This window comes from Betta splendens, chromosome 1 (assembly GCF_900634795.4).
Source record: "Betta splendens chromosome 1, fBetSpl5.4, whole genome shotgun sequence".
Lineage (NCBI taxonomy): Eukaryota > Metazoa > Chordata > Actinopteri > Anabantiformes > Osphronemidae > Betta > Betta splendens.
In genome coordinates, this window is record NC_040881.3 from 11,405,484 (window position 1) to 11,423,743 (window position 18,260).

The 18,260-nt window shown below is 41.3% G+C and overlaps 2 protein-coding genes across 2 annotated transcripts in view; one reads left to right on the top strand and one right to left on the bottom strand.

The window, feature by feature from the left end:
- ctnna2 (catenin (cadherin-associated protein), alpha 2) overlaps window positions 1-18,260 on the top strand; it is a 212,535-nt gene that overhangs the window by 113,225 nt on the left and 81,050 nt on the right. The gene's annotated exons all lie outside the window — the stretch shown is intronic.
- On the bottom strand, window positions 12,697-17,114 carry lrrtm1 (leucine rich repeat transmembrane neuronal 1). The gene has a single exon (XM_029159666.3). It carries the CDS (start codon window positions 15,953-15,955, stop codon window positions 14,378-14,380), a length of 1,578 nt encoding a protein of 525 aa, XP_029015499.1. The 5' UTR covers window positions 15,956-17,114; the 3' UTR covers window positions 12,697-14,377.

The following is an 18,260-nucleotide window of genomic DNA, read 5'->3' on the forward strand; positions in this document are numbered from 1 at the left end:
TCCCGTTTTCCTCAAACAATGGTCCAGTGTTGCAACAAGACTGGAATGTTGGCTGTATATTGGCTGTCAAGTGATGTATTATATATTGGTAAGCAGCATGGAACATGCGGTTTTTACCCTTTGGTTGTGACATCTATGCAGAGGTCAAGATCATGAGAAGCTATTCATTAGAAGTTGGTAGCTTTCGGAATAAGGCTTGGGGCAACAGACTGGCGTTGCCCCAGCAGGTCAGTAATTCCCAGTAGCTGTGAATGGATGCATTCTCTCTCACTGTGCGACACCAAGGCTAGTTTTGTTCTCACGTCAGCCATGAAGTTCTGAATTTATCATATGCACTGGTCTGGTCACTGGTGGTCATATCTGCTTTCTAGGGCGAAAAGTCATATTTCACGTAATCCTAGTTTATAACTTTTTTTTTCTCCAACAGTTAAAGATAAAAAGTGATCCTTTTGGGATCTATTTGGAAAGTTTTTACACTACTTGCAACCTAAAAGGTCTTTGCCTGAAAAGAACTTGGCAAGCACTACTAAATACATTGTTTTCATTCTTTTACAAATATAAATGATGTAAATATATAAATGTATGCTTTGCACATTACTTTTTTCAACATCACTTCTATCATAGTTTATATGACACAATTGCATATTGCATACAAAGTATATTTATATACTGTAGTAAATGGTTGAGTGAGCTTTGCTTCATTGTATAATACACAGAGATGGCGATTAATGAAGAATACTTGAATAGTAAAAACAAATTAGTCGGGAGGTGTAATTTATAGTGTAATAGAGGTGTCAAACAGAGTATTTTTTTTAACTAACTAAACTAGTTTCTAAGAACAGTACAACTGTGTATGACTCACAATGTGTAAACAATAGATTACATATGTAAAATAACACCAGACCATCAAAAAAGTAAAACAAAACGTGAACCTGTGCTGGTACCACGCCCTGACCAGACCCATGAGCAGCCTTTTTTCATCCTGAGCTTTCCATCCCTCTTACGCCTGTGTGTGTTTGTGCGTGTGTGTTTATTTTTTTTTCATTACAGCAACAGAGGACAGGATATTAGTCTTCCTCAAGGGCTGGGGAGCAAACGGTTAGTCACAGAGCTGAGCGTTGGCTATAAGGAGATGATCTGGATCACAAGAACCATGTAGCTTTGGGTTGTGGGTGTTGGATGAGTAATGCTGATCTGCAGTCTGAACTGAAAATGAGTCTCACCATGTTGTAGCGTTAGAAGAAGAAAGGTGGAATAAATGTTGGCTCGGTTCAGTGAAGGGACATAAACTCATAACAGTGTTACAAAGTAAATATGTGCAATAAGCTAATATGCTAAATGGCCTCATCAGAGAATCTGGGCCTTCAGAAGATGGGCAATGAATGATTTTCCAGTAACCTGTGTGTTCAACATTAAAACAAGTTTCTCGCTAACTAGCTACAGTAGCTAGCTAATTATTAAAGAATTGACACCAATCGTCATAATTTTCACATATTATTATCATAACCTCATATTATATAATATATTATCATACCTATTATTTTAATTAAAATTGTTTAGAAATAGATTAATATTGTTTATAAACTGAAATAGTCACAAATAACTAAAGATAACAATGGTCACAATACTTAAGGTGATAACAGTTATACCTTTTTTAAAGGTCCTCCGCTTTAGAACACTATGCACCATTGCTGTGTGTTTTTCTAGAGGAGTTCTCTTCACATCGCTCATTAGTTGACGGTAATGAGCTACACTCATTATGATTTGTTTATTGAATCACTTATTATGCTCTGCCAACACAAATGGTTCTGCATCTGGACCCTGATTTGATTTGTGCTTACCCAGAAAAACGATCATCAGGTTTGTTACTTTACAAAATGTCATAGTTTGCATTTATCAGTATGTATTGGTTTCCTTATCATTATCACTGGCATGCATGACTCTGGGAAGTTCATAGACTGAACTGACAGCAATGCTGCTTCATTGTTTCCTATTATCAATTGGTAACTTTGTTGTCAGACGTTTTAGGTTTATTTATGGTTTGATTTTATGTGGCGAGCAGCAGCTAATGTGATTAAAGCCTCTAAGTATACGTGTAGTTAAGTGTCCCATAAGCAAAATCCCCATTGTCTAAATTACATGGTCGTAAGTAACTGTTATTGCATTTAACAAAGACATGGGCCAAACACACTATTATGTGCTGGATTACTACAGTATGACGGTGCCGTAGTACAGTAGAGCAGGTACATGTACAGGTCCTGAAAGTATCTTATCTGACATTTAAGCATCAGTAAAATATTACATCTTCATTAGATATTGTTCGAGTATATTGGGGACAGTGGTGCATTTATTTTTATTCATGCCATGCAGGCAGGCTGCCTGTTTATCTTCTTGTCGCACTGCATATGGGATTTTGTGCATGAGCCCTGTGGGGGGATGGTGGACAACCTAAAAAAATAAAGGCAGCCAGGGTGACCTAAATCAGGAGAGGTGATAACTCAGACAGATAGCTGGAGATTACCCAGGGATCAAGAGGCTCAGTGGCCTCTCAAACAACAATGACTGGAGAGCATATCCCTTCTCACCACCCCCTACAGAGGCCCGTATGGCCAGCAAGCGCCACAACATTCATGCCAGAGTCCTCCATAAAGCAGATTTGTCACACGGACCCCCTTGTTTATTAGACAAAGAGCACCAGTTTTAAAATGTCCCTAAATGACTATGAAAGCTCATTTGTGGCTCCAAAATGCTTTTATTGTTGCCATTTCATGTCCAGATACTGTTCTTATTATTCCTTTTAATGCTGTGCAGTGTAGAATTACAGGATTTGTGGCTGTGCCTGAAAGAGCCCTTTTTCCCAACAATCATTTAGTAAATAATTATAGCTTGGTTTAATGAAATTGCTTTTATTTAATTCCATGTCGTGTGTGTGCATGCACCCAGGAGTCTAAGTGTGTGTAGTTGGCTGTGTGACTATGTGTTTCAACAAGATGGCCTAGCCATTAGTTCATGATTGATTGATGAGTTTCCTACACTGTGGCCAATAACAAGCCCATCTTCTCCTCTCAGTATATCTGCAAGTGTGGGATGTGTTGGTGCGTGGGCTCACTGATTACTTTCTGCTTTGCTTCTTCCAAGGAAATAAAGCCATTTGTTCAGGATATTTAGATACGTCTTTTCCATCCTCATGCCCTCACCTTTTACTGAGTAAGGTGGTGGAAAGATAGTTCCTCACAGGCCGGAAACTGAGAGGATGCACAAATAGCCTTAAAGTACGATAAATCAACAAGAGCTGACCTGAGAGGGAAACTGGGCATTTATCTCTGTCTCTCACTGCACCAAGCAGATTATGGGATGATAACGCATCGGCAACATCGTCCCTTTAACAGCATCAACCACAACAGCAGCAGCGCACTGTGGATGTCTTTAGTGTTATCCTATATTTGTGACAATGAAACGGGGGAGCTGCTCGGATGTACAGTAAGTTGTGAGAGGGTGGGGGTGGGGGGGTGTTGCTCTAGGCGGCGCTTGTTCTGGGGACCATCTGGTTGTTTTGAATTTTGGCATTGTTTATTCTCTGTTATCCAAATCTTTCAGTTCCTTCCATTTCGTGTCAAGGTTGCAGTTAAACAGTTTCTCGTTTTCCCCAAATAGAGATTTTGTTCAGAATATTTGCTTCCTGAAGAATTTGGTTTATATTTTTCTCTGTGGAACTGAAAAAATAAACATTATTCACTAGAAGATTTACGTTCAGGGAGAGGAAATAATCTAAAGCATGTAAAGTTTTGCTACCTTGTGCCCTGTCTGTCTTTGTTGATGTGGTGACGGCCTGTAGCTGTTTTCTCCTTCAAGGCTGCACATCATTCTCAATGAATGCGGTGTTCACGGGTGAGAACGGTCACGCACTCATGACAACACAACAACAGTCATGCCAGTTGCCAGTTTTCCCAGGAGGGGACGTCCCAGCGCGTCCTCAGACCCCACTTAGCACATTATGCTAAGCTCATGTTATCTATGAGAGCGGAAGGAAGGATGGTGATTTTTGTTTTGCAGCCACAGGGTCGACAACCTGCAGCGCTTGAACTGACCATTAACCCTTCGCTGTCCCAGGATTAAATATGTGACTGTATTTACAATGTAGTCGATTTAATCATAAGACTATCACGTTATAGGAATGTCCTGTGGCAGCTTCAGAAAGTCCTCTAAATGTCAGAAAACGGATGATACGGATCTGTCTCCTTTCATTACCAGCTGCCTCTCTCGCCTCCCGACATAACTGCTGTATATACATTTCCATACACCATGAACACACATGGAAAGATAAACAGACTGGACCAAATACATTCTCATCAAGCATCCCAGTTTGTCATTGTAGGCCCATGGGTTTCATTAGTGCCAGCTTTAAAACAACAACTCTCATTCTCACTCCCACACTCCAGTCCCAAATGCTTTCAGTGGAGAAGGAAACAACAATTGCCTGAAGGCTGCGTGCATATAAAATTGTTCTCCCAAAAAAAGTGTGATTTACAGGCACTGCTCCTATTTTCTTCCCAAGAATCATATCATGTTGTTGGGTGATCCACCCGAATGTTGATACGTTTAGTTTTGTTTATTGGGAGTTTCAGCAAATGTAGTACAGAGACACGTGCTGATCAGGATATTACTGTAGCTTCAACAGTTCGTGGACTCAAAATGTGTAGGGACTGATTGAAGTTAGAAACCGCTGGACACCTTTCTGGCTTGGTTCTGACAGTGAACTCCTTGTGTGATTGTTCTCAGCGGATCTGGATCGTTTTGTATGCAGCTTTTGCACTCAGGGCATCTCACTTTTATCCGCGTAGCACACCTTGCCTGTGTTTTTTTTCTTCCGTGCCCTCAGCACCCCGAGTTAAAAAGTGTTCAGCAGCGTGCCGCCGTGCAGGCCCGCATCAGAACTTTTCTCCCCCTCATAATCAAGTGAAAAACAGAGGTTTTACAGCAGAGCTACAGATGCAAATGCAAATGTTTCTGCCCACTTATTCAGCATGAAAGAAATTCACAACAAATAGAATCAGATTTGCAGCGTCGTGACTCAAATGCAGTCTTTTTCTTTTTTTTTCTTTTAAATTAGAATGACATACTAGCAAATAGTGGACAGCAGCTTACTTTGTGGGTGCCTAGCAACTGCAGGAAGATGCTTTAAGGGGTCCTTTCTGTTGAGGTTTCTCAAATGAATAGCAGTTACTGTCAAGACTGAAAAGCATGTGTAACATATATTATGTAGTGTATATGTTCATATGACTCCAGTGTTACACTTAGCCTTTTGGCTTATGCTAGCTTCACGGGTAGTTTTTGGGAGTACAGTGTGGTTATGATCCTTTTTTAATACGCCTGCCTATTATACTGCTTATGCATTTCAATAATCCACATATTTAGAGCAATCTGACATTTTGCTATTAGACAGGGTAGGACGAGCCAGATCCAGGAATCCCAGCCCAAGAGACTCACTGATTCAGTATTCTGCCAGTGTGTGATCCTGACCTTACTGTTGCATGTCCTTGGTGCATGCCGAGCGCAACAAATGCTTTTTGGGGGGATTGCATGCTCCAGCCCATTTTCATTCAGCACACCAACGCTAAGCTCCACAGCAGGGGCTCAGAGCAACCATTCTGATTATGAGAATGATTGAATTAATGCTGCTGAAGTTGACACTTAATGGATTATTGTGGTCACAATTGTTAAAACACATGAGCCAAATCTGTGTTAAAACGTCCTAAACCCCATTTGAATTCTCATACTCGCCACATCTGACTTTGTATGTCTTCAGTCAGAATGTGCACAGGATTAACAAGCAGGAAGCATTAGTGCAGTCACATGGTCTTGGAAATAACATGTACAGCCATCATCGGTGGTAGATTGTTGTTTTCTCAGATTACTGATGGAAACTAATATAACACATCAGTGATCTAACATGTTACAAAATCCCATTTAACACATTTAGATTTTTCATTAAGCATTATCCAACCTTGCATTTTAGCAGGGTTCACTTAAGCATGTTGGCATGCCTTTCTTACGTGAAGTGAATCTATTTATGTAAACAAAGGTGATTAGTTTCGTTGGTTGTTTTTATATTCTTATGTTTATTTTTTACAATTCATCACCTAGTGTTGCTTTTCGTATCAGCCACTGTTTTTGCTAAGTTCCATAACCTCTGCTGCAGCTTCCCTCCTGCAAAATAACCACAGACCTACATTCTTGTCATTATAGGATCATGTTCAGTAATCTTCAGAGCCACTGTGTGTTTGATGGTTATCGCTTTTCATTTCCTTAAACCTGGTTTTTCACTTGCTATTTCATTCCCTTAGTTTGCAAAGAAAAAGAAAACACTGCAGACCAGCAACGACACATTTGTTTTTCAATCACATTTGTTTTCCCTTTTAATGATGGAAAGCGAACTATTCTCATTTATCATTAACATACTTGCTGTGCAACTGTAGCCAATTGGAAATTGCAAGGCATTAACTAAAAGCAATATCTCTGTCACAAAACATTAGCTCCAGAGATCTGATTTCAAGTGTGTTTTCTTCAAAATGTTATTGAGTTCATTTTCAAAAGTTATTGGATTCATTTTCTAATGTAATTTGAAGGCCCTAGTTGTGCATGGAGAACTATCATATCCAAAGCAGCCAAGAAAAAAAAAAAACATAATGACATATTGATTGAAATGCATCCTCCAGCGTCGACATTCACCACAAATTTACTGTGTAGAGTTCAGTCAGTCATGTATGCTAAATTTAACTCTGAGGCTCTGAGCAGTTTGACTCAAGGATTATAAAAATAGGTTTCTGTCAGTCCAGCTGCCTGCCTGCATAACACCCCATTATCTCTAAATTGTTTTAATGTTAATTTGTCAGACAGTTACACCTAAACACACTAAGGCACCTGGGAAAAGTCATCAGTGAATAATAAGGTTTACACACACATCCAGACCTGTGAGCAATTTACAGGCTCTGCTTGCCGTTCCTTAAGAATTCCAAATACAAATACAGCTAATTAAAGCAGCAGTGCTAATCAGTCAAGCCGTGGCACTTCACTTTTGGAGTTCGCGTGAACGTGAAAGCATCGCGCCCATTGGTACGACGCTGTTTCACTGCCCAGACGCACGGGAGGGGTGGAAACCGGTCCGGCCTCGTGTCGCGCTGCGCGGTTGGCAGGATGGGATGGCAGCGTCGCCGTTGGCCTTCGCAGCTCTTTGTCAGCACAGTCGCCAATAAAAGGTTGTCGTCCCGCGTTTCCTCTTTGCGCTGTCACAAGTTAGACATTAAATGCACCGTCGGTTTGAGTGTGACACTGCAGGCTCTCTGGTCGTTGCAGTGCAGAAACACCATTGTACTGTGTCACAGGCCTCCTAATCTCACTGCAGTCTGCTTAGATAATGTAAAAATGCAGATATTGTATATAAGAAGACTTTCCTGTTCCTTTTCTGCCTTTAATGTAACAAGTGCAGTAAGTTCATCTGTTATGTCTGTATTGACATGCCTGTAAAATAATAGACAGAACTCATTTGTTAATTGTGCACAGAGTTTTAATCTGAACTGTGTGTGCGCCAACGACATGTGTCTCTATCAGTAACTGAGCCAGTTATGTAGCAGTAACTTCAACTAAATGTTTCCTGTAACTATGTATCAGCCCTGCACATCAGCCGGGGAGATTCTATCGCATTCCTCCTGACAGAACAGCTTTGGCTCAGGGATGTTTGATGGCTGCTGTGCTTCACCTCCTTCTGCTGCGTTTCTATAGGATTAAGGCCAAAGCTGAGACCCTTCCAAGCACTGCCAAAAATGTGTGTATTTTTATTTCAGCCGTAACCATCCTATTGGTTGAATGACTTGTATGGTTAGGGCTGTCCCGCTGCGTGTTCTATTATCTGTTGAGCTTCACTCCACAGCTATATGCCTTGGCATTATTTGCAGAATTTACACGTATAACTCCTGATTTAGAGCTCTATCGATGATGGCCATTGACAGAAGAGCCTGGGTCACGTACTGTACAGGCTTCAATACATCTATTGTAATGCAGCATTTAGTAGATGCAAAACTAAAATGTTCTACTCTACACTTTTGGGCACAAAGCATTTAACCAGTGAAAGATGGGTCAAACTGGTCTATGTTTAGGTGAAGTTACAAATTCAATCAGGTCAAGGTGTTAAGACTTGCGGTGTGTCCCTGTGACGGACTGGGGAGTGACTGGTTAAGGGGAGCCAAGGGTTAACATACATGTAAAGCATCAACACTGACGATTTGAAATAGGACTTGAACCTCTGTCCATCCACCGCCTCCTCCTCTGTTACCAAACTGTGTATTATGTCACAACACTAACTACCGTTGCTTCAGTCATATTTAGCACAGCTGCTCTGTCCTAATTCCTGCTTGTATCATGGGAATGATCTGCTGCTAGGTTGTAGGTACAGTACCTGCTGACCTGTAACTACGACTGTGATAGCAAATCATTATGAGCATTTAATGATAGGACCTCACACTGTTGTTAACTAGTGTCCTCCTGTTGTTGGACTCATGAAAGTTTCTTATGTCTATCACCACAGAGCTTATTGCTTTCTTAGGTGTTACCTTTGGGTCCTTTGTGATCTATGAGACATTAGACAGACCTAAGACATGTTCTGTGTAAGTCCTAAGGGTAAACATGCTAAATATTAAATGGATAAAAGCAATTTGTTTGTCCTAAGACATTTCTTGATGGTTCAGAAACCTTCGAGTGTCAGCGTATGGGAATTTACCAGCGTTGCAACTCAAGTAATAGTTGCAGAAAAGATGCAGTTTAGCACAAGGGTTTTGTAAACTGTGAACACACTCCCTTTTTCTCAGCTGACACTTGGAGAATGGGGCAATTCCATTTATACAGCCAATCTCATTGGCTACTGGAGAGATGCCAATCTGCACTCACAGATAGGAAAGAGAGAGGGAGCATGGAGAGCGAGTAGAATAGTATTTATTCATTCTGACACTGATCAGATAAATGGGAAATGATAAATGCTGTCTATTTTTACTTCCCTTAACCTCTGTTAACTTTTGATTCAAGAGGCACCTCTACAGTTTTCAGCTGTGCCTTTAAAATGGAAGAGGTATTGTTTAGGATTCAGTTTTATCTGGTGTGGTATAACTATGAATAATGGAACATTTTGTGCTAATGGCTCATTTAGCATAAATGGTGAATAAGTTGATCTGATTATTGTGGCGTATACATTTTTCTACTATGAAGCCCGTACTAAGGCTTTGGTTTCAACCTGTGACTGTAAATGCTCCTTCAGGGCAGTTTATTTAAAACTTTAGAAATAGACAACATTCCAAAGAACAGTTGTAATACACTGATATTTAGGTTTACGACAAACTATGAGCTAAAGGTGTACTGTATTAGTTTTTTATTTTGTTTCAGAGATAATTCCTTTACCAAAAAAGTAGTTATTATTAATATATATATATATATATATATATATATAATATAGTATTATTATTCCACAATGACAAACCTAAAGTTGAATATTCATTCACATTCTAACTTTATTTACTGTAGACACAGTTTGCTCCATTGTGATTTTATACCCACAATATCTTTTTTATCCTCATGCTATCCACTGCTAGCCATGATGCAGATGAGCAGGTTACAGCTCTTCTTAAGGTGGTGCACCCTGCAGCTACAGCACAGCACACATTTAGTTTAAAGTCCCAACCATGTAATTTTCTTGATCACCTTCTCCCTGAGTGTCTAGTAGAATATACAGTATGCTATAGATGTTCATCGTCACACGTTGCTTTTAATAACTCCATTCCTTGGACTATTATCAAGACTATTATCAAAAAAAATAAATAAAAACATACAGAAATGAACAAACCTGTAATACAAAACTATGTTATCTTCAGTGTATTATATCTATCAGGTCTATTCTTAGGCGGACGTATAGCAATAACAAACCAGTAGAAAATCCCGCCTCCAGTCCTGGATAAGGCTTTGTTGTTCAGTCACAGTAATGCTCCGACTATTAGGCGCTGACCCACATCTGCTCTCATACAGGTTACATGGAGCCCCAGATGCAGGCCCAGCTGTTGCCATGTATTACCTCCCTCACTGACCCTGAAGCTTTATGATAAATGCAAGACAAAACATTAACACAGGTCATTTTAGCCTAACTATCACCTACATAATGAAATCAACAAAAACAACAACAACAACAACGACAACCCTCGGATCCCTGCTCGTCTCGCACCCTCCAGCTCAGTGTAATGAAGGTTCAGCTGCCAACCTTGCCCTGCTTCTCTGAGCCACTTCACCTTCCTCAGCAGCCACCACCGCTCTACCTAGTGTCATATGTAAGAATAATATGTCCCCAGTCATTATTATTTATTCTGCGTTGCATGAGTGTGTTGCATGTAAATGAAGCAGTGGGTGTAGGGAGCTATAGGCTGCCTGAGTAATGAATGTAATTATAGTGTCCTACTGGACCTGTGTCTGTTTTAGTGAAGTCACTGCTCTGACAGTTTGTACCTCCTCTAGAAACATGACTAGGAGACAGGGTAATGCTTTCCCCAGTATTACTCCACATCTGTACATGTCTCTGTTTGCCACCCTCTCTTTTATTAATCCTTAGCTTGTACAAGAACGCTGTAAACTCCAGGATTTTGTCACAGCAGCACTATCAAACTTAACACAGGCAGTGCAGCAGTATTTAGAATAATGAAAGGAGGGAATGTGCAATAACAGCGAGTGGTATGTTAAAGATTTCAGGTTTACAGGCAATATTAAAGATGATTAGCATATTGATCCTAATAACCCAACTGTTATAAAAGACACAGAGCAAAGACACCCACGCATTGTCATTAGTCATCACCAGCTCCTTAGAGCCTACTGCAGAGCAGGCTGCCACCCATGATTTAGCTCTCCATCCAGATATGAGGGGGTGTTGAGCGTTTATTATGCAGCGCAGTCCCAGTCCCAATGAGATGGCAGAATCCCGCCCGATCGATACCACTCACAGGAAGCTGGGTTAATTTATTTTTTAAGAATCCGTTTGTGTCTCCAAGGCCCCTCTCTGCTGTGGGTTGTGATCCAGGCTGCTGCCCAGCGATGCTCGGTCAAAAGTGCTGCACATGCAGAGTGTCGTGCACATGCATACACAATTAGTACTGCTGCTAACTAGTAGCACAGTAGCTGAGACTAAGGGTCAGAGACGGCCTGTTCCTTAGTAGCGGGTTGTTAATATGTCTGTTGTTTCCTGTGTACATTGTGTGTTATGATGCAGTACTGCCCGTGAGCCAACAATCACTACATTTTCTATCACTATGATCCACTCATCGACACTGAATTTCAGCCATCATCATCAGTCAAGACATTGTATAATGATTTCTGTCCGTGAGCCGGTGTCTCTCGCAGTAGGCTTAGGTCAAGCATAGAGTTGATCTACTGTCAGTCAGACGAATTGATGTTTTTCTTTACATCAGCTTGCATTGTGTCTTAGGACACGGTTAGTGTGTGTGGGGGAGGTGAAGGTAAGAAGGAATGAAGATACAACTGAAGTAGTTTATTGTCAGCCCTTAGGACTCAAAGCTTTTAAAATATTCAAAGCCCTTCTCTATCACCTTTTGCCCTGTTTGCTTGTTTAAGAAATGAGTGAAATGAAATCAATAGCAGTGCCAGTGCTGGCCTCTGTGCCAGGCATCATCTAATATTTATTCAAATGAAGCTTCAGAGCCACGGCCAGCTGCATGGTTGAGGCTGTGAAGGACTTGAATGGAGTCTGATGTGAAGATGAAGAGTTAAATCGGTTTTGTTGCACATGCTTTATCCATTGGCTTCAGTTTGATATGTTGGATTATGGTTAGCGGCGATGTTGTAAGCACGTCTGCTACCAAGTAACCGTAAGGTTTAGTGCATTTTACCTTAAGCCCTACAGTACTGTATGTTCAGCTCATGCAGGCTTTTCAGGTCACCTGCTTCTGTGTCCTGGTTAAAATCAAGGCATTGTGCTGTTGGCACTTTAAGGTAAAATAGCACCATCACTCACATCTATCATTCTGCACTGAGTCCTTCCTCAGGCACTAGTTAAGTGTCATCAGATGACACAGGGTCATTTTGCTTTTTACCACTGAGGAACATGTCAAATAAGCACAAATGTATCTATGGAGACAAAACTTATATACAAATACTCAGCCCCAGAAATACTGTATATACATTTTGAATTGACAATAATCATCATAATTAATTATGTGCCATTAAGTATAAAACACAAAAATCCCTTCATGTTAATATGGATGATTAGTATGTGGCGGGAGTTTACCTGAGTGACAACTTAGAGAAAGGCAATGTGTTATGTTCATCCAGTACTGTAGCTCTTCATCAAGCCTCCAGGGTTAGGCTTTGAAGATTTATTCAATAATTTGAAAAAAAAAAAACCACTATTGACTGATGTTTAGTTAGTAGGTTTTGAAGTTTAGATGCTACTAACATCTAGGTCAGTTCAAATAAGTTAAACCCAGGAAATCATGTATTTTTGGACAGTATTTCCTGAGATATGATGAAAGCGAGGGATGACCAAGTTAAATGATGATAAACCATCTCTACCTCTACAAGTCAGTCTTTACCTGTTTTGTTTCACCTGAACACCACAGTTGACACTTTTGATCAGTCCAGTAACTAAATATGTAATGATTGTCTGAGTTCTTAAAACATTTTTATTCCTGTAGATTTACAAGTTAGAACGATTATCTTAATTTATCATAAACCACACAAAAAAGCCAACTGATGCACTGATTTTCTTCATTTTTTTTTAGCAAAGCAGCTGCAAATTCATTGTATTGACGTTATCCCTGCTGTGGATGTGAACAGAATATGGTGCACATTAGGTAAAACGCAGCCACAGTATGAGCGTGTGCACACTAGAGAGCAGTCTGTTCCCTCTCTCTGCAGCCGTCGCCATCCTCCATCTCCCTCTCACCCCCTCCACCTCGCACAACATCCTGCTCATGTCAGAGGACCCAGGAACCACAACATCTGTCAGTGCACTAATTAACACAATGAACAAGGAAGAATGGAATATATACACCTCAAATGGCATTGTATTAAACAAACATTTCACATCACATGAAAACACAATGAGGAATACTGTATGTGCAAATCCTTCAGTAGGCTGGTTGATGCTTCCTTCAGCGACTCGGACACTCTTTGTATTGTATTCTGATTTCGGTAAGCATGGTCTCGATGATTGTTTTCTTAAGTGTGCTTGATTCAGTGAACGGGGCGTCAGCTCCCCCATGAAGGCCAAAGACTGAGAAGCAATAAGAGGCATAGCTTTAGATTTTTGAACCTCTGCTTTCTTTACTCGAATGTTACAGTGGAAATAGGAATATAATAATATGAAAATATGCTAACGAATTAACAGGTAATAGATCATATAAATCCATTCACAGAGAGGCAATGGCAAGGGGAAAGAAACTACACTGATAGTGAGCCAACACAGTGAATGATAAAACAACAAATATGAGCGTTATAGCAGAGAAGAGTTCTAAAATTCAGACAATGGATTTTACATTGGAGGTGAGACGCAGATTTCCCTCTGCCTCTTTCATTTGCTTGTATTTCATTGAAGGTTTTTTTTATTTTTTTGGTTCAGTACACTGCAGAGACACAGCTCTCCAGTCCATGAGCATTCGACACACACGACTGTGTCTGTTGTGAGCCATCTTCTCTGACAGGCTTCTCATGTACAAATACTGTGAATAGCAAGTCATTTATTTAAACATTTTCTGTTTTGTATTTTACAAAAGAAATAGATTATCTTTAATCTTTTGTCCACACTTGCACTTCTTTTATCGTATTTTACACAGACCTTTATTTTTACATTTTTAATCCAACTTAACATATTTTTTTATATTTTAAATGCTTGTCAAATATCGTGTTTACCATAATACAAATGTTTTTGTCTTTTTTTTCTTCTTTTGCGAGTCCCCCGGTTTATTTTAAACAATAATTAACAATTATCATATGTCCTGAAATAGAAAGACACATTAAAGCTCAATTATCCATCCATGAGATAAAAGCCCGGGTTCCCACAATGTATTCCTCTGTGTTTGGACAGGTCCAAGAGTCACGTGCCCATTGTGCATTATGGCATCAAATAAGCAGGAGATAGCAGTAGCAATAAATCCACCACAAAATGGTCAGCGATTTGAAGCACACTCCTGCCACATCACAGTGAGACGCTGTGTAAAAAGTGTCAAAAAGATCCCTTTATTCCTTCTGTCCCTCGGTATCTCCCTCCCCATTGTATCCAAAAAAGGGATTTACTGTATATCCAGATAATCACAGGTAAAGATGTACTGAGAAAGCAGGGTCACACTTCACATTCCCGAGAAGGTTGCTGTTGGCAAGTGCAAGAACCATATTCATTGATGATTACCAGCGCCCCCTCGATGTGGTTGGGTTTATAGTCAACATAGTACTCCGGGGTAGAAATTGCAGCCATCTGCTGCATGCTTTGCTTTTGCTTCTGCTTACGCCTCTGGCTGCTGAAGCACTGCCTCAGTTGTCTTATCCCAGCTGGAAAGCACTTCCATGCCACATACAGCATGAGCACTATGATGAGAAAGGAAAATATGAGCGCCATGGTGCCCGTCACCACCTTGTGAATCTGCATGGTGTTCTCCAGGTCATCGTGGCCCACTGTGACTGCAAAGGAGCTGGTGACCACCTCACTACCCTCACCCTCATAAGGGTTGGGAGTAAATGGGCCCAGGAACACAGAGCCACCCTGGGCCAGATCCCTTGTAGAAGCATACAGGCCTGCTGTAGTTACCTCCATTGGGGAATCCTCACATAACTGAAAAGCATAGACAGCATCCAATACGTCCTCGCCCTGCGCGGTGTCGGGGCTTGAACACAGCAGGGAGCTGTCACGCTGGCCTCGGAAGGCACTCAGCCAAGTGGCCAAGGCACACACGTTGCGACTGCACTCCCAGTCATTCCCTGCCAGGGTAATGCTGTCCAGAGACGACCACGAGTCCAGGATGCGCTGGTCCAAATAGGTCAAACGATTGGAGTCTAGCATTAGCACCTTGAGATTGGGTGCACTCTCAAAAACATGTGGCTCGATGTACTCGATTTCATTAGCTGACAGGTCAATCTTCTCCAGAAAGTGCCATGTCCAAATCAGTGTATTGACAACAATGGTGGCGCGATTGTTGTGCATGTACAGAGTGCGTAAAGCCATGAGACGAGGGAAGTGGGCTAGGTTGACTTTAACCAGCTCATTGTGCTCAAGATGCAACTCAGTCAACTTGAAGAGACCGGCAAAGGAGTTTCGTGCCAGACTCTGCAGCTGGTTATATCCCAAGTCCAGAAACTGCATGCTCCGGCAGTCTTGAAAAATTCGCACTGGCACAAATTTGAGAGCGTTGTAGCGCAAATGCAAATTGGTGAGCTTTCTAAGGCCGTGGAACAGGTCAGGCTCCAGTGCCTGTAGCCTGTTGTAGGAGAGGTCCAGGATGCGCAGGTTTGGGAGAGGCCTGAAGGTACCATTTGGCAGGTTCTCAATCCGGTTGCTGCTCAGGTCTAACTCCTTGACTCGTCTTAGCCTCTCAAAAGCAGTCTCCTCTACAATGTCAATGTTGTTGTGATCTAAGTAGAGCCAGGTAAGCTGTGACAGACCAGCCAGTTGGCCTTCACGCAGCTCAGTCAAGTTGTTCTCTCTCATGGACAGGCCCATGGCGCTGCTCAAATTGCGGGGAATATCTGTGAGGTTGAGCCCCTCGCAGTATAGCAGCTTGCTGTCGCAGCGGCACAGCCTCGGACAAACCCCCTCCACCAAGGGAACCATTCTTAGAAAAATGCCCAATGAACACAGTATCAACCCAGGGGGCTTCTTCAGTGGCCACTTTAAGTACAGTCCAATTAGAAGGAAATCCATTAGCATAAATATCCAGGGATGTCTCTGAGAAAATGTCCATTGAACCACTCTGGAGGTTGTTTTTGTATGTATCACAATATATTTACCACATCATATTATATTATTTAAATAATTTATGTTCTTCCATTTCTGTATTTTAGCTCTAGACAGTGGTCTCATATAGCCGACCAAGCAAATCCTCTCGAAAACGCAGCGTATAAAAGGCGAGTTCCTTTGCTTTGGTTATATATCAAGCGGTGGGTGGAGAGTAGTGGGCTTAAAAAACTGTTCTTACTGATCAATCTTATTTGAAAAGATTCCTACTCACCCCTATCCAAAAGCTGACAATCTCCATTCAGCGTCTCGCTTTGTGCCCCCAACACTAATTATGTGTGAATCTAAAAAAGACCCCACTGTGGTACAAATCTCCCCTCCCTTCTCTCTTTTCAGTGGACACCAGATCCTTGGCAGGCTTACAATGTCTTAGTTCTCCTCAAGTGAAAGAGCCAGAAAGAGAAGGAATCCAAGTAGCTTTCAGCGCGGTGGTAGGAAGTGCAAGTTCCCCTGTCTGCATGCATGAGCTCTGTCTCTTTTGCTTCTCCGCAGTCCTCTGCTGCAATGATCAGAGAGGGGAGAAGAGACAACCAGTGAAACGGGAAAAAAAAAACAAAAACAAAAAAAAGGAAAATGTTTTAAATTTCTGCCGTGCTCTTTTCTCCTCCGCTGCTTAAGTTCTAGCCGATGTGGCGGCGCATATCACCGTCCGTCACTGGAAGCGATCAACAGTATTCCTCGTCATCTGCGTGCCTCATCTCGGCCGGGAAGCCGCCCGCGTCCCCTGTGGCTCGCAGGTCCCCCTCGCTCCCTCGCTCTCCGGGGTGTTGTTCGCAGCCAGCTGGAAGCGGCGGCTGAAGGCTGCCGCTGGTGGGCAGGCAGGGGCGGCAAACGTGGGAGGCGAAGGAGCGCGCGGTCCCTTGCAGCAGACCAGTGCACTGACAGCGCATGCAGAAGCACCTTCTGTTCACTGAGTGTCGTAAGCCACTCACAATTCAGAGCGCTCGCTCTCTGTCCCTCACTCGCTTGCTCTCTTTCCCTTGATCGCTCACTCAGTTGTTGGTGCTGCTCCCCTCCTCTTCCTCTCTCTCACCTCTTCGCTCCTCGCCTTTCTCTCGCTGTGTTTTCTCTGTGCCCGAGACATTTACATATTCAGGATGGGCTGGGCTTAAACCAGGAGCCTTAATCACACCCCCACCCCCTCCTCGTTCTTCCTCTGACTCTCTCTCTCTCTCTCTCTCTCTCTCTTCCTCCCTTTTCCTCTCTCTCTTTCTTGCCCTCTCACTGACTAATGAATTGGGCCGAACAATGTCTGCCTCCTTTGACGTTGCTATGAGAATGCAGTTTTGGATTTCAGAGCTACAAAAATAATGAATAACATTATTCTAATACACAAAAATATGTTATATATGACTTCCATTAGAACCATTTCCATTTTTATTAACTTTCAAAATGTACATAGATGAAAAATCGAATTTGATTACAATTCACCATATTCTCTTTTTTAAGATCAAAGCCACCCCTAACCATGTATAAGTAATTAATTCCAGTAATTACGATTCTGTTTAAATGTAGAGTTCATATTATATTATATTATATTATATTATATTATATTATATTATATTATATTATATTATATTATATTATATTATATTATATTATATTATATTATATTATATTATATTATATTATATTATGTGTAATTTTTGTGTAATGATGGGGCCTCATTCTATTGATATTCATTGTTTAGCTGCAGCAACAATGAATGCCACACTATAATGAAGACCAGGGTCTGACATTCTTTATTTGATCAGTTTGTCCTATAGCCAGGCGTCGTCTGTCACTGTCAGTTACAACCACGCTGTCCATAGCTTGACAGATAACATTAGCATATAGCTATAGCACAGATTTTCTTCTGAGAGTCCGCTCTCACCTTAAATTGTTCTCCTTTGGAACCAAGTCTTGCCTCGTCATCATTCTCGCATTAAATGTTGAAGACAATGAGCTGTGACAGTGCTGTGCTCATACCAATGAGGTTTCTAACCTTCTGACCATTTTATGTCTTAGACTCACACATACAGTAGTAAAGTGCAACACTCTAATATACTCTTAGTGGCCACTTTATTAGGTACAACTATTAGGTCTAGTTTAATTCATACATACAATAGCTCCGCAATAACCCAGTTCTTCCATATTATACTGTAAGACGCTTCTGATATGTTTTTTTAATACAATAGCCAAAACATATACTGTACATTACATACATACTGTATACATG